General features: G+C 47.0%; 1 protein-coding gene, 1 long non-coding RNA gene and 4 other non-coding genes across 6 annotated transcripts; 2 read left to right on the plus strand and 4 right to left on the minus strand.

The window, feature by feature from the left end:
- Positions 1-2,177: 2,177 nt before the first annotated feature.
- On the minus strand, positions 2,178-4,216 carry LOC115505386. The gene is made up of 2 exons (XR_003966009.1): positions 3,796-4,216; positions 2,178-2,927 (listed from the first exon to the last, which is right to left on the minus strand). It is a non-coding gene; the product is annotated as an uncharacterized LOC115505386 (long non-coding RNA).
- Positions 3,200-3,271, minus strand: TRNAD-GUC. Its single transcript has one exon. It is a non-coding gene; the product is annotated as a tRNA-Asp (tRNA).
- TRNAG-UCC lies at positions 4,162-4,233 on the minus strand. Its single transcript has one exon. It is a non-coding gene; the product is annotated as a tRNA-Gly (tRNA).
- Positions 4,234-4,848: 615 nt separating this feature from the next.
- Positions 4,849-4,931, plus strand: TRNAL-CAG. Its single transcript has one exon. It is a non-coding gene; the product is annotated as a tRNA-Leu (tRNA).
- Positions 4,932-12,300: 7,369 nt separating this feature from the next.
- Positions 12,301-13,798, minus strand: HSPA6 (heat shock protein family A (Hsp70) member 6). The gene is given in 5 exon segments (XM_030302058.1): positions 12,301-12,986; positions 12,988-13,052; positions 13,055-13,173; positions 13,175-13,288; positions 13,650-13,798. Coding segments are annotated over 5 exon segments (654 nt in total). The 3' UTR covers positions 12,301-12,779.
- A 210-nt stretch (positions 13,799-14,008) lies between these two features.
- Positions 14,009-14,079, plus strand: TRNAG-GCC. The gene has a single exon. It is a non-coding gene; the product is annotated as a tRNA-Gly (tRNA).
- The last annotated feature ends 2,539 nt before the right edge of the window (positions 14,080-16,618 follow it).

Here is a 16,618-nt window from a genome sequence, read left to right on the forward strand (position 1 = left end):
AAAAATTAAAAAAAAAAACAACAACAGAATAAAGTGTGCTCCAATAAAGTGCTCCTTATTGGGAGAAAGAGACACCAGATCTAGAGAGATTCCTTAGATGGCTTCTCATTCAAGGATGAGCACAGTAGGATCCTTAACTGCAAACAGCAGAATCTACTGTAGCTTGTTTAAATACAAAAGGATTTATTGAGGGCTATGAATAATTCGCCAGGCATCAGGGAGACTGAAGAAACAGACTCTAGGCTAACTTCCAGGAATAGCTCCCCAAACTGTTCTGTATATCGGGCTACCACACTACCCAGCAAAACCTGCTATAAAACAAATTAAAAAGCTTCCCCAGGCTCCGGTCTCTGGCTCCAGAACACTGGCTGCATTGGCCACTATTTACACCACCCAAATTGTATCCCTGTGTCTCTCCCATGTAACTCAGTTACAAATCAGATCTCACTAAAGTACATCTGGTTGGTGGAACGTAAATCATAACCAGAACCCCCGCTGCAAAGGAATCTACGAAATGTAGTTTTTAGCTTCCCAGCCTCAATAGCACAGGAAAGCAAACCAGAATGGTACGGGACTGGGTGCTGAGCAAACCAGGGGACATATCCACTACAGTGAATAAACTGAAAAGCAAAAATAAAATAAAACCAACTCCAAATTAAAACAAAAGCAGATAACGTTTCCACCTCCACCTCTGATGCGGGACTATTAGATACTGAGGGGATGAAACGATCTAAAGAACTTTGTAGTCTTGGGCTACAGTTGTGGGTGTATTGTGATAATATATACCTTGCCACCAAGGATCTGTGCAGCTTTTTGTTCTTAAAAGACAACCCGGGTGCGGGAGGAGGGAGGGGTTCCAGGTCCCTGTGTTGGACTCTTCCCAAATTCCTGTGGAAAAGATCCCAACAGTGGAACAGAGAAAGGTTTATACCATCCCGTTGATCCACGATACCTAAGAGAAAGCATGCAATCTACTGGGTTCGTGATAAACAGCTCATAATCCAAGATGGAGTCAAAACTGTCTTGGAAATCAGACCGGGGCACCACTCACATAGCCAAGTATCAAAAACATGAGCAAGAAGAGACAACAAGGGACAGCAGCCTAAGGGACTGTAAGCCATTGACACCCAGTCATTCACAGTATCCGGGAGGAAGCTTGATATCTTCTGGTTTCACGTTTAGCTCATGGACCCAAGCTGGGACTGGAGTCAAGTGTGTCCCAGAGTTTTTGTGTTGTCTTCTTTGAGAGGGATGGACGAGTTAGCACCCATCAATGATGTCATTTCAAATCAGTGGTTGAGGGGTGGGCTATGCAATGAATTGAATGGAGAACCACCAGGTGGAGGGATGGGAATAGAGTTTTACTTACCCATGTTACATCTCAAAATGGTTTCAAAAAGAATTAAAGGGATAATACCAAAAAAGCAAAAGGAAACACTTAAGAAAATAAAGGTAAAAACTGATCTGATATTGGGGTGGGTAAGAGTTTTTTACTTATGAAAAAAGTTAAGAAACTACCAGGGAAAGTGTTTGTCTCTATAAAAATTAGAAACTTCTGTTCAAAAACGCTATGAATACAATTAAAAAGTAATTCCTTTCCATACTGGTGGGGGAGTTTGTGTGGTACTAACCACTGTGCCCATAATAATTATAAACTCTGGACAAATTTAAAAAAAATCTATAAGGCACTGGAAAGCGATCAAAGGAGATAGAAAATAAAGAACATTGTATATGTTAACTAACTTGGATATAAATAAAATTTAAAAAGAAAAAAAAAAGAAAAGAGGATTCAAGCTATGGAAGGAGGAATCATAAGGGCAGGATCCTCGTTCTGAGGGCACTCCCCAGGAAATGAGACTCGGGCACATAAATTCAGGCAGAAAACCAGTCTTATACCTCATGCATTGAGGCAAAGTTGAAGGCTGCTAGACTGGCTGGAATTTGAAGGAGCAAATCTCAGAGAAGAGATAGCCTGATTCCGGAAAACCAAATCTGCAAATAAATCTCTCCTATCTCTGGCTTACCCTCCAACCAAGTATCTACCCAGCACAGATTTCAGGGAGGCCATGGTGCAAATAATAGCTGGAGGGTGAAAAGAGTATGAGGCAGAGATTCCAAGAGCTCCTCCACCAGAAGAGAGAAAAACTGCCGCAAAAGAAATGTTCAAAATTAGGAGATTCGTTGAAGAAGCTATAATGTGGCCATTTAATATAGCACAACGAAGCCATTAAAGTAACGTTTTAGACTAACATTCAATGAATATAGAAATATTCAGGTTTTTAAGTAACACTCAAGTAGCTTAAAAAACAGTACGCACACCGTGATTCCAACTTTGCATTTAAAAAATGCCAAAGAGCTAAGCACACAGCAAAACATTAACAATGGGGATTCCCTGGGTGATGGAAATATGGGTGCCTCTTATTCTTTTGTGGTTTGCTTATTTCCCATATTTTCTAGAAGGACTATATATTACTCTTATATGCAGGAAAAATGTTGTCTTTTCTAAAAATGAGCACATACTGTGCCCCAGGTGCTCCTCAGGGCACTACATCAAAGGACTTTAGAGCCGCAAAGGGTCTCAGAAACTGTAGCTTGGCTCCTTCACGTTACAGATGAAGAAACCGAAGCCCCGAGAAAAATGGCTTGCGCAGAAGCACACAGCTTCTTAGTGACAAAAGAGCAGGTGTTCTGATTGTCAGGCCAGTGCTCCCTTCTGTGGGCACAAGTTGGTCGTAGTAAGGCGGCGCAAAGAGTGTGCACTTGAGAACGCTGGCTGGCCACAGCTGACTAGCAACAAGCCCGGGAGGAAGAAAGCAGGAGCGCCTCCTGAGTCCTGGGTGCGGGAGACCGCAAGGTGGAGAGTGGACATTTGGAATACAGAGCTGAAGGCACAGCCTGGATCCCGGGATTCTCCTCCAGCGGGCAGCCTGAAATTACGCGGATGGGAGAAAGTTACACCCAGTGGCAAGCCTCTTTCAGTGGTAGATCAGGTGGAAACTCGCTTCCAGAGTGAAGAACCAGGGTCAAAATAACCGCAGGACCCGTACTCTTGCCCATCATCCACGAAATTCGCATGTGACGAGCATACTTTTGGAGAGAATCTGAAATCATTTAGGAATAACTTCTATTTCTCCAGTAAGAGAGTGTAGAAACAAGAAAGTGGGGTGGGAAGGAGGAAAAAAAAAAAAAGTTCCATAGTCTCCCCGTCGGGGAATCGAACCCCGGTCTCCCGCGTGACAGGCGGGGATACTCACCACTATACTAACGAGGAACACCGCGCAGTGGGATCCCAAGTCATTGTTTACAAACTTACTTCTGACTTGCCAGGACAATTTCTTCCGTGAAACGTTACAGGCTGCTGGCAACACTATGCCTTTTTTACTGCCTCGACTGGCGCGTTGCAACCGACGCATGCCGAATGCCCTACATGTAATCTACATTTTCTTGCAGCCACATTAAAAATTAAGAAACGGGTGGCTTTTAATACCACATCTGATTTAGCCCAAGATCTCCAAAATACTGTTTGGACGTGTAACCAATATGAAGATATTAGAATTTTTTCATACTTTGTCTTCAAACCAGTATGTATTGGACACTCAACAGACAGCAGGTTGCACACTCGGGCGTTAAATTTTCATCGGAAAAACTGGATGCGTACTTAGATTTCATAACGTTTACAGTTGAAAAAGGGGATTCATGTGCCCAAGTTGCTCCCAGCGTACTTAGACTTTCTTCAGTGGCTGAGCTGGGTGTCCATTTATTGACTTCTGCTAATTATTTAGTTTACTGTCGTACCTGCAAGCGCAGTTCTCCCGACGCACTCGCAGGGCAGCCGCACGGACCTCGCGCACCTGCACGCAGGGCCCTCCGGAGACCCGGCTCCCGGCGCTCGGCACTCGGTACCTGGCACCCGGCGTCGCGCAGGTTCCTCCAGAGGTGGCAGCGGGGAAAGAAAGGCGGGGAGGAGCGGCAGACAGGAAAGAAAGCCTTCCGAGTCGGACACTGGACCCAAACGCGGCTGGGAGGAGAAGGGGCTCCGCAGCGACAGATGAGTCCGGGAGAGAAGGCAGTGCCCGCGGTTCCTAGTTTGGGTTTAGGCTTTAAAAAAAAAAAAAAAAAAAAAGCATCCCGTGTGGCTTTCCTCGGGAAGAGGAAAAGAGATGCGTTGGCCGGGAATCGAACCCGGGTCAACTGCTTGGAAGGCAGCTATGCTCACCACTATACCACCAACGCTGACACTCACAAGCTTTGGGAATTTTCTATATAAGGCAAATGGAGGCCGTGGCTTCTAGGACCACGGTGTTCCACGATTCTGAAGTGCGTGGAGCTTTCCCTTAACGAGAATGGACCTCGGCCTTACTCCTAGTCGATCCTCCAGCTACGGACAGGGACTGGAGGCCGGGGCAGCGCGGAGCCCAGCAGGAAAGCAGACGCCTCGCTCGGCCCAGGGATTTTTCCCGCCCCCTGCTCTCGTCCGCGCTCCCAGCTCTGCCACTGGGCTCGTCCCAGCTCTGGATCCGCGGGGCGTGGGATTCGGTACCGACGATTTGGGACGGAGGGTCTGAAGGAGACCGGCCGGCAAGGGACCCACCCTGGCGAGAATCCGCCGCGCTAGAGGAGTGATTGGAGGGCTCAAAAGGGCGAAAGTTAAAATGGATCCTTACCGTTTAGGATGGTGAAGTAGGAAAGAGGAGTCGGAGACAGTTTTATTTTCCGTGCTTTGACAAGGATCCCATGGAGAGTTCTAATTTTATATAAAACAATAAATACAGCTTTGATGTATGTTAACGTCATGATACAGTACTGTAGAATAATACTAAAGGAAAATAAGACAACCATACGTACGAAGTCAGGATGGCCGAGCGGTCTAAGGCGCTGCGTTCAGGTCGCAGTCTCCCCTGGAGGCGTGGGTTCGAATCCCACTTCTGACAAACTGTTGCTTTTACTTTTTTTCCCCACCAACAAATAGAATTGAATTCATGGAGAAGGGAGTATTGATTAATCGACACCTCTTTGTCCTGAGTGTCTACATATGAATATTATGCTTCATTGTAAATATGAAACAACCTATTTTTTTCTGTTATAGGCAGGAGACTGGTCTAGGAAATCAGGAAACAATTGACACTAAGATCTATCCCTAACTGAAAAAAAAAGTGTTTCTGCCTTAGACTCCGTCCTCTTGGTACCTATTTATCCATTCCTTTATCTAACAACAATATATTGAGCCCTTCCTATGTGCCAAGCATATTAGGGCAGGCCGTTCATCTGTCGCGGGGTGGACTGGGGAGACCCCTTGGCCCTGAGGCCTCCGCGCAGCCCCTCCCTGGGATGTCACCGCAGGCTCTTAGGCTCCTCCCAAGAGAAAAATTCAAGAACAGACCAGACACTGGTTGAGTAGTGCTGGAAAAGAGATCATTAAAGGGAGAGAGAGTGCACTCTCCAGACGTGAGAGCAGCCCGCTCAAGGGAGAGCAGGGCCCAGGGTTTGGGTCTCTATCTTTCATGGACAGTTGTTTACCATGCGGTGGAATATTATTTGGGGAGGGGATTTCTTTGGGAGCAGGGTTGCAGGCCTTCTTTGTCTTGGGCCTGTCTGATTTGATCTGGCTTTCTTCCAGCTTTAGTTTTGGAGTGTTGCCAGGACAGGTATCTGACTTTCCCCATAGCTGACCCTGACTCCTCCCTTGCTGGCGTCCAGACATGGGGTTGAATCCCGACTACCTGCTTGCGATAAAACCACCACCAACTCTAATTCAGTAGGTTTGCTGTGTCACCAAAACCCAGGAAAATAAATCAACAGAAGAAAATTTGGGAAAGTAATACAGAGGAAAGGTAAACTCGTGGAGTTGGGTGTTTCGAGAGCTCCTTTTTCCTGAAGGTCACAGATAAGATGCTTTCTGATAGGAGGAGGAAGTGGGTATGAAAAAAATCTTGTTGCCCTTTTGGGAAGAGGGACGAGCTGTCAAGCTGAATGTGTGAGGTTCACAGGTGTGAGATTGGAAGGATCTCTAGGTCAATTGGTGAAATTGGTGAAACTTTGCCAGACAAACTGCATTCTTTGTTATTTACTAGACCAGACCGTGACCTCAGGAAGCTGCCAGCAGTATAGTAAGTACACTGAGCTGGTGGGAGGCTTAGGTGAATACCTAGGGGCTTATTAGAAATGCAGGTCGCAGGCCACAACCTCAGACCCACCAAATCCAAAGTTCCTAAGGTCTCCAGGTGATGCACACGCATCGGAAAGCTTGAACAGCACCGATCTAATTTAGGTGCCTTTGCACAGGCTGATCTTGAACTTGGACTACCCTTTCCCTTGCTTCTCACCAAGGCAGTTTCAGATGAGCACTCACACTATGTCAGACACCGCGCTTAGAACAGAAGGTGTCTACGCTAAAGCCAATGGCAATGCATTCACAAGAGAGACATGTAAAAAAACAAAGTGTAATCTTAACCATGTGATCAAGGTCACAGTCCCACTGATCGAATTCATGGAGATGGGCACTTCTTAAAAACCTCAGTCTAATCATGAAAGAATATCACATAAACCCAAATCGAGGGACAATCTGCCGAATACTGACCAGTGCTCTTGGAAATGTCAAGGTCATGAAACACAAGGTTGGGAAACTGTCACAGATTGTTGGGAATGATGTACAAAACAAAGGCAAAAGAAAAAAATTAAATGTCCTTACTACCTACAGCCCATTGATAAGGCCTTGAGACAGGCAGAGTGACCTTCCTCTGGGAGTTCAGCTGCCTTGAAGTTGACACTTTGCTAGGGGCAAAAGGCGACCTTAGCCCAACCCCACAGGATCCTGTCTAACATATAAAAATTCTTTTGGAAACTTCATTTTCGCTGCCCCCCAAGATACATGTTGGCAATCATCCTCCAGGCATATGGCCCCCAGATATACATCCGAAGGTTCTCACGACTGAGTTTTTTTTTTTTTTTTTTTTTTTTTTTTTTACTAAACAGTAATAAATGACCTTTTCCTAAAAATAGGTAGCCCCCTCAAGGTCCTAGAAACCTTGTTTCCAACATTCCTTAGAGACTTCTGCTATTCCTAATCCCCTCCCAACTTGAACTTACATAATCAGTCACCGGTCACTACCCCAGGACAGCTTTCTGCCCATGGGTCCTGTCCCCATACTGTAATAAAACCACCTTTTTGCGCCAAAGATGGTTCAAGGATTTTTTTCTTGACCATTGGCTCTGAACCCCAACATTTTCCACATCAGGGAAGAGATGATAACCAAATGCAACATGGTATCCTGGATTGGCTTCTGGAAAAAAAAAAATCAGTGGAAAAACATGAAATCTGAATAAAGTCTATAGTTCACTTAACTGTATTGTACCAATGTCAGCTTCTTGGGTTTGATAAGTGCACCATGGTTATGTAAAAATCTTAACATTAGGGGAAGCTGGGTGAAGGATATATAGTAACTTTCTTAACTGGCTGAGCCGCCCAGGCACCCCTGGATATATAGTAACTTTCTGTAGTATCTTCCCAACTCTCTGTCAATCAAAAGTTATTGCACAATAAAAAGGCCCTAAAAAACAAACAAACAACAACAAAAAAAAACCCGAAACAAAAAACACTTGAAAGTGGCTGCCTGTGAGGAATTGAGAGTAGGGCAAGAAAATGCTGTTTTTACATTAGAGGGATTGTAGCAAGATTTCATTTCTAAGTAATGGGCATGTATTTTGATTTAATTTGTTGTAATATTTTTGGGGAGGAACTGGGTGACATGGTTGTTATTACAGTAATCAAACTATGCTAAAAAGAAAACGACAGACCCAAAAACAAATAATCCAGTGAAGAAATGGGCAAAAGACATGAATAGACACTTTTCTAAAGAAGACATCCAGATGGCTAACAGACACATGAAAAGATGCTCAACATCACTCATCACCAGGGAAATACAAATCAAAACCACAATGAGCTCTCACATCATGCCTTTCAGAATGGCTAAAATTAACAACTCGGGCAAGGACAGATGCTGGGGAGGATGAGGAGAAAGAGGAACATTTTTGCACTGCTGGTGGGAATGCAAACCAGTGCAGCCACTCTGGAAAACAGTATGGAGGTTCCTCAAAAAATTAAAAATAGAACTACCCTAAGACCCAGCAATTACACTACTAGGTATTTATCCAAGGGATAAAGGTTTGCTATTTCGAAGGGGCACATGCGCTCCAATGTTTATAGCAGCACTATCAACAATGGCCAAAGTATGGAAAGAGCCCAAATGCATCCACGGATGAATGAATAAAGAAGATGTGGCACTATATACAATGGAGTGTTACTCGGCAATCAAAAAGAACAAAGTCTTGCCATTTGCAACTACGTGGATGGAACTGGAGGGTATTATGCTAAGCGAAATTGGTCAGTCAGAGAAAGACAAATATCATGTGACCTCACTCATATGAGGACTTTAAGATACAAAACAGATGAACAGTATGGAAGGTAAGCAAAAATAATATAAAAACAGGGAGGGGGACAAAACATAAGAGACTCTTAAATATAGAGAACAAACTGAGGATTGCTGGAGGGGTTGTGGGTGGGGAAGGGCTATATGGGCAAGGGACATTAAGGAGGACACTTGTTGTTATATGTGGGGGATGAATCACTGAATTCTACTCCTGAAATCATTACTGCACTATATGCTAACTAATTTGGATGTAAAATTTCAAAAAAAAAAAAAAAAAAGAAAAAAGAAAAAAAAGAAAAAATCAACAGACATCAAAAGAAGAAGGAAAGAAAGAAAGAAAGAAAGAAAGGAAGGACAGGTCCAAGGTGGAGTCACTTATGCTGGGCCAAGTCACCAAACTGGGGCTTAAATTCTAACCTAATTGCAGTTTAAACCTCTCCCTGAAATTTAGTCTTAACCAGTCAGTCAGGAATTTTCCAGTCTGCACCAATTAGGGTAGGAAACCCCGCCCTTGCCCCTAAGGGAGGGTGACCTTATCTGGAGCAATCCTTTCTTTTCTTTTGCTAATAACTTGTCACCCCACCCTCCTGCCTATAAAAACCTTCCATTTTTGTAAAAGGCCTCAGAGTTCCCCTTGACTTGCTAGAATGGACATTGCCCAATTCTTGAATCACTTACAAAAGCCAATTAGATCTTCAGATTTACTTAGTTAAAATTCTGTCCTTTGACAACTATATACAATATTAAGATGCCTTATCAAGGACGCCTGAGCGGCTCAGTCGTTTGGGCGCCCGACTTTGGCTCACGTCATGATCTCACGGCTTGTGAGTTCGAGCCCCTCGTCGGGACCCGGTGACAGCTGAGATCCTGGAGCCTGCTTCGGATTCTGTGTCCCTCTCTTGCTCTGCCCCTCCCCCGCTCGTGCTCTGTCCCTCTCTCTCTCTCTCTCAAGAATAAATTTTTTAAAAATTAAAAAAAAAAGATGCCTTATCAGGCTTACAAGAAATAGTTCCCAAAGAAACTAAACCATTAACAACAGTCTCATTCAAAAGTAGATGAAGTAGTGTGTTTAAATCCCTCTATGGAAAAATAGATCCCATACAAATGAGAGGATCTGAAATGTTTTCACAACACAAGACGATTTTTCTTCTTACACCCTGTGTATGTTTTTAAGGAGAGAGAGAGAGAATATGTTGTTGGAATGCTAAGAAACTATCTTAACCCTGTGAGTGTTAGAATAGGAAGTTACTTAAGCTCTGACAGGATACCTGGAGGCCAGCAACCAAAAAGCTGTGGCAGGCTGTGCGAAGGTCAGAGGCCTGTCCAGGCAGCACTCCACAGGAAGCCCCATCAAAGCAACAGGCCCAAGATGGCAGATACCATAACAGGAAATCCCTGACCAAATTAGGAAGAAAAGGCGGGAAACCCTGCTTCCTGCCCCAAGTGATAAATATTCTGCCCCCTAGTTCACAACTGTCAATAAAAGAAACCCAAACCCCACCTCTAGAAGGCACTCGCTCCCTCTCTCTGTCTCTCCCTCCACCCCCCCTTGCTAGCCTGCTCTCAAATCTCAAGAGTGTACTTTTCGCTTTAATAAACTTTCCCACTTGTGTCACTCGACCTCTGTGTTGCATGTCTGTCCTTGGATTCATTCTTGTGACAAGACCAAGAACTTTTGGTGACTCCTTCAGGTCTGACTGGGTCAAGGCCCCAGGGCCCAGGGTCTCCCCGATTCACCCAGCAACATGAGTATCATTCCTCTTGGGAAGTCCAAGTTGGAAGTTGGGAGGAAATTCTGGGAAGGGAAAGTGTAATATAGAATGTGTATGTGATGTCATCTTTTCTGGGCAAGTTCTCTCAGTGTGAAACCAGCATGGCCAGCACTAAGCCCAGGTGCAGGAAAAGAGAGCAGTTAAAAATGGGAAGTGACAGGTATGGGGCCAAGTGGGTTGTTCTGCAATCTCCTCGTCACCCGAAAGAGGCGCCCCTGAACCAACTGTAATGCAGCCTTGCTCTGGCCAAACCGGCCTGCAGTTCTGAGATAAAAGTCTATCTTCCCGTTGCTCACAGGAGAGACCCAGTGTGGACTGGGTTAATTGGGAACTAGCTGATGCAAGTTTATCCTTGCTCTTCTATCGGCATTTGCTCAACTGGCAGTAAAATTGAGCCTGAAGATACTTCCCAGCTTCAGCCACGTGCTGTAAAAAACATGTATCAGTGAATAATATAACTAATAAATAAAATATATACCTTTTCTCTCCAACTGTGTTCTAAAGGAATAACATAGCCAATTTCACGACATACTGGGAAGTTTTGATAACAAGTAGAGTCATGGCCTGTTTGTGAGGTGACAAGGCACAGGCTCTAGAATCAGGCAGGACGGGATTCTCAGTTCCAACCTGCCCCTCCCCCACAGTTAACAGCTATGCGACCTTGAGTAAATTGCTTAACCTCTGTGAACCTCAGAATCCTCATCTCCCCAAAGAAATAAAACCCTGTGATGTTGCCGTGAGAATTAAATTAGATTGTGTATGTCAAGTACCTGCTACATAGTTGACACGCAACTAAAATAATTAGTAATAGCTAATATTTGTTGCTCATATGCTGTATGCATAACTTTCTTTATCATTTGTTACATGTACTAATTAACTGAACCCTCTTACCAATCCTGAAATAGGTCCTATTTCATCATCATCCCCTCTATATAGAAGGAGAGACCGAACCTCGGAGAAGTGGTTTTTTTTTTTTTTTTTTTATGTTTTTTTATTTGGGGGTCGAGGGGAGGAGAAGAGAGGGAGACACAGAATCCGAAGCAGGCTCCAGGCTCTGAGCTGTCAGCACAGAGCCTAATGCAGAACTCGAGCCTATGAACCATGAGGTCATGACCTGAGCCGAAGTCAGACACTTAACTGACTGAGCCACCCAGGTGCCCCCAAACCTTGGGAAGTTTCACTTCCACCAGATATAAAGGAACAGAGCTGAAAACCTAAGCAATCTGGTTTCAGTATTGCTATTATGATACAGGGCTGGCATCATTATTATTATTATTAATCATCACTCTTAGGGCCCATCAGCAGAAACCAGAAACCTCTCACACACAAGATCAATAGTAACTTTAATTACACCCCTAGATGTACTCTCCAGAGACAGGATACACTACATTCCAGAGTCCAGGACGTGGGGTTTATTCTCTAACACGACATGGATAGGGGCGTGTAAGGGTCTCAGTCAGTTAAGCCTCAGACTCTTGATTTCAGCTGGGGTCATGATCTCACAGTTCTCATGGTTCTCATGGATCGTGCGTTCAAGCCCCAGCATCGGGCTCAGCAATGACCGTGTGGAGCCTACTTGGGATTCTCTCTCCCTCGCTCTCTATCCCTCCCCCACATGCGCACGCTCTCTCTTTCTCTCTCAAAATAAATGAACAAGCTTAAAAAAGGAACAATGGATAAAGTAACTCGATTAGAGCCAGCTAATTATCATATAAACTATCTTGTCAGTGTATTAGGACATATAGACAGACAAACTAAACTAGAATCCCAATACAGGATTTTTTTTTAATCTTAGGGTCACACATGGGAACCTTGCTGGGACTTAAAGTTTCTCTCCATTCTCTGCTTTTCCAACTCTCATCTCCTTTCCTCTTGCAGCAGATAACTCACAGCTCGCTCCTATCAGCCCTCAGACTTCAGTACCCACTGGACATGTCTGCCTCAAACTCTCCCTTAGCCTGTTTTCCCCTGTGGAAATCACACGCACAGGCTTGTGAGTTTTCTTCACTTCCTTCAGCACCCACCCTGACAGTTTCTGCTTCTGAAAGCCTTGCCTCTTTATGCATTTAACTGGACTGAAAACTAAGGAGGAGTTTTAAATGTTTATTTCCATGTATGTTTCACAAAAACCCATATATTAACAAAATCCATACATGCAGGTAACAACAGCACCAAAGTAGGCAAAAGCGATGTTGAAGTGCCACACAAATGTTAATAATGATGACTTCTGCCCGTCTGAAATGGGAGAGAAAAGGATTTTAACAAGCGACACGGGCACAGACCTCAGTGGTACACCACGGCGAGAAGAAAGCTCCCTGGTTGGGAGATTCCTCTGCACTCCCGTTCTTCAAGTTCAGGGCAGGATCACAGAAGACAGAGGGCCCACAAGCCCAGGCCTTACCATCACAGATGACCTGCCAGGAGGGACCATTCAATCAACCTGCTCAGTGAGGAGGCCACTACCGGGGAGGGGTGGGGGGCTCCCTGGCCAGTGTCAGTTCCACAGCGGCTACCCCCAGGGACACGCAGGGCCTGGGGAGGGTGGGGTGACAGACTTTGCTCCAGCTCCCTCTTCTGATTCTCATCGTCCTCCTTCTCTGCCAGCTGGTTGTGCTCCGGCCAGGCAAGGACTTCCCGACACTTGTATTCTGTGCCTGTCCTCTTGGGAAATCTTCCCGTGATTCCGTCGGAACTCCTTCCCAAGGCGGCTCACCAACCTGTCGTCGAGCCCTCCCCACCCAGTCTCAGAAGCCTCGAAGACACCCGCGTCGACAGCGAGAATGCATACGGTCGAAGGTGCTCCCACCCAGGTCGAAAATGAGCACATTTTGCTCCCCCGCGCCGCGCTGATCAGCCCGTCTGAAATGGTGGCCGCCGTGGCCTTGATGATCCGCAGCCCGTGGCGCCCCACGATGGCACCGGTGTCCTTGGTGGCCTGGAGCTGCGGGTCGTTGAGGTAGGCGGGCACCGTGACCAATCTCCTGCACCTGGCCCAGCACCATGGAAGAGACCTCCTGGGGGTAGGAGGACGTCTCCTGCCCCCGGGGGGGGGACACGCGCACCCAGGCCTTGCCACCCTCCCTCGGCCCCCTGCAAGGGTCAGTGCTTCAGGTCCGCCAGCACCGCCGGGACCGCGAACCTGCGCGCGTGGCGTCCAAGCAGGTGGTGCGCCGGCCTCTTAGCTACGCGCGCACCGGCCGCGCGCGGTCCTGAAGGCCACCTAGCCGGGCGCTGGGCGCGTGCCCTGGTCGTGGGTGACTGGCAGCCGCCACCCCGCCTCCCTGCAGCACGCCGACCCACGAGCACGTGGGGCTAGGGTCGGTGCCCACGGCCACTTCGCTGGTGGTTTCTCGCGGGCCGCGTCGGACGCCTGAGCCCTTGGGACTCCGGGCTGCTTGGCTCGGCCTCCAGGAGCCCTTCATCCCGCGCCGTCGCGCCGCCTGCCGGTTACCCGCTCCAGGCTCGGCATGGAGGGGAAAGTTCCAGCTCCTCCCCGCCGGCCCGAAGCGAGATCCGAAACCACTTCAGGTCGCAACTCCCCAAGAGGACAAATGCGCCCCCTGGATGGTTGATGAGCCGGGAGAGCCGAAAGCGTGTCATCGTCATGCCATTAGAGCCTCAGAGTCAGGACTTTAAAGAGCTTATGTTGTTCTTTTTTGAGTCCTAACGTTCTCTGTCTTGGAACATAAAGACAATATTTTCAAACTGGTGACTCAGCGGTGACTCAAGAGGGAGCCTGATTCACATCGTGGAACGGAGCTCGGGACAGAGATGAAGCTAAGGGATGCCACCACGGGAAGTCAAGCAAGAGCATTGGTGGTTCAGTGGTAGAATTCTCGCCTGCCACGCGGGAGGCCCGGGTTCGATTCCCGGCCAATGCAACGCAGCCTTTTGTTTTCTGATCCAGTCGTTTTATTCAGTCTTTTTCTATTCTAGGATTTGCAACCCTGAAATAACCGAAACCAGCTAGCTGAAGCCTGCATTGATTGGTTTTGAATCCCCTCCATTATCAAGTCCCTTTCCTCTGACGGGCGAGGGCGAGGGCAGGGGCAGAGGCGGGGCCGGGGAGGGGGAGGGGCGCGCCGGAAGGAGGATGTGCCTGAACCGTGGGAACGCCCTCCTCTTGAGCCACGTCCTTGTAGCTGGCGTCCCGAGGGGCATCGTCCCAGAGGCCTGCTGGAAAGGCTCTGCATGACAAAAGGAGGAGACTTTTCGAGACGCGAGGGTAGAAATGGAGGAAAGAAAACAAAATGTCCTTGTCATTTGCCCGACGGCGAATGGAACCTGACTGTCCCAGGTGGCCGGCAGAGACACTAACTGCTACACTAAACAGGCGCAGCGTCTCAGGGCTTTAAGCTTCAGTAAAGTTGGCTGTTTGGTGATATATTGTTATTTGCCTAACTCAAAGGAAACCAGTTTTTTAAAAAAGAGAAACTGAAAACCTGTGTCCCATAAGTGGCTATTTTCTCCTCAGGCCCGAGAACCCTGTGGAAAGCTCAGGGGGCCCTTGGAAGGAGGTGGGAGTCAGGATGCAGAGGTCAGTCCAGCTTCTGGACGGGGTTTCTTAGTCAACCTTCTCCCGGTGCAGTGGCGCGAAGGAGCAAGGTTTGCTGCTGGAGAGATCAGCTATACTGGGATCAGTCCAGGTGATCGGTCCAGGAAAAAAGGGAATGTGAGAAGAAGTGTGCGGTGAATGCCTCCCATAGTGGAAAAATCAAACCATCCTCAAGAAGGAGAAAGCCAGTCTATAGCCCCGGAAGAAAGAAGCCGTCAGCTTTAAGTTCATTCCCTCTTAGAGTCTAGGCCGGTCCGGCCTGGCTGTCACACTCTGGACACTTGTAGCCAAGGGTCTGCAAGAGAAGGGTCCTCACCTCAGAAGGGAAGGTGGCCTGGCTTGGGATCTGTGTCCTGGCCTGTTCAGGGACTGTCTTGTCCAAGTTCCTCCAGCATTCTCTCCCAGCCCTCAGCAACTCAAAACCCTACCCACCCACCCCCCAGAGTTCCAGGTGTAGGCCTAAAGTAAGCACCTCTGTACCTGGACATGACCCACACAGTACATCACAGGTACTCTTCCAAAGTCATTTCACGTCTTTACTTTTTAATTCGGAAAGTTTCCAATATAGAGGAGCGTATGTTGCAGGGCCGTCTTCTCCCATGCACTGAAATATATCCACTTACGTTTCGTAACTTAGCCTGAGTGTCTTTAGACGTAGAACAGATTTTTTAAGCGATAACTTACCTGGAAAGCATGAAGTGGAGGGATGCTTGTGATACTGAGCACACTATCAATACTGAGCGCAAAAAGCAAGTTGTCGGGGTGCCTAGGTGGCTCGGCCTGTTGAGTGTCTGACTTCAGCTCAGGTCAGGATCTCATGGTTTGAGCCTCGCGTCGGCGAGGAGTGTGGACTATATCGTTTATACAGGACTTTCTAGGTTTACATTTCTGATGTCAAACGCTGAAGAATTTTTATTGAGTGCTTTATCATGTGCCAGACACTCTAAGGCATAAGGCAGTGAGCAAATTCAAAGACCCTGCTCTCCTGGAGCTGTCGTTCTGATGGGAGGCAGGGTAGTCAGGCAATACACAGCTAAACAAGGGAACATAGGGTACGTCGATTGGCAGGAAGTACAATGAGGGAAAATAAAGCAGGAGACAGGGATTAGGAGATGGTGAAGGGGTGGGTTGGAGTTCTAGTGAATGATCAGGGAGGCCTCCCTGATAAGGTGACATTTGAATCAAGACCATGACGAAGCATGATGTGGATATCTGTAAGGAAGAACATTCCAGAAACAGAAGTTAACATAAGCCCTGAGCAGAGGTCTAATTGGTGTGTTCAAGGAAGAGCAGTAGATGAGGTCAGACAGTGAGGTCAAGATCATGGATCACGCCGTGAAGCCCTGCAAAGCTTTAGCATTTGTTCTCAAGTGCAGGGACAAGCTCTTGCTTAGTTTAAGCAAGGAAGCAGCAAATACAACGCACATCTTAGAAGGACCGCTCTGGCTGTCGTGGTGAGAGCAGACTGTAGGGTGTCAAGGGTGAGTGTAGGGAGACCGGTCGGAAACCGTCCCGAGCGAGGGACGACAGTGGCTTGGACCCACTTGCTGGTGGTAAGTTTGCTGGACTTTTTTTGAAAGTAGAAGCAGAATGTACTGAATTTTCATCTATTTGAGGAGCCTCTGTCTAAAATCTGTGAAAATACATTTGCCGTGAGTCCTTACAGAACTGGGTGGGCTGAGACCATGCCTTGATCTTCAGAAACCCAGTGAAGGTGGGGTCTGTTACCGGTTAGGTCTGGAGATCACAGGCTCTTTTTTTTTTTTTCCTCTGGAGGCTAATGGGTGGTGGAAGGCTCCTTAGCCAGGTTGCTGTCAGAAGAGGGGCTAGAGGAGGAGGAAATCTATGTCCTGAACAGATGCTTC

The sequence above is a fragment of the Lynx canadensis genome, chromosome F1 (assembly GCF_007474595.2).
Source record: "Lynx canadensis isolate LIC74 chromosome F1, mLynCan4.pri.v2, whole genome shotgun sequence".
Lineage (NCBI taxonomy): Eukaryota > Metazoa > Chordata > Mammalia > Carnivora > Felidae > Lynx > Lynx canadensis.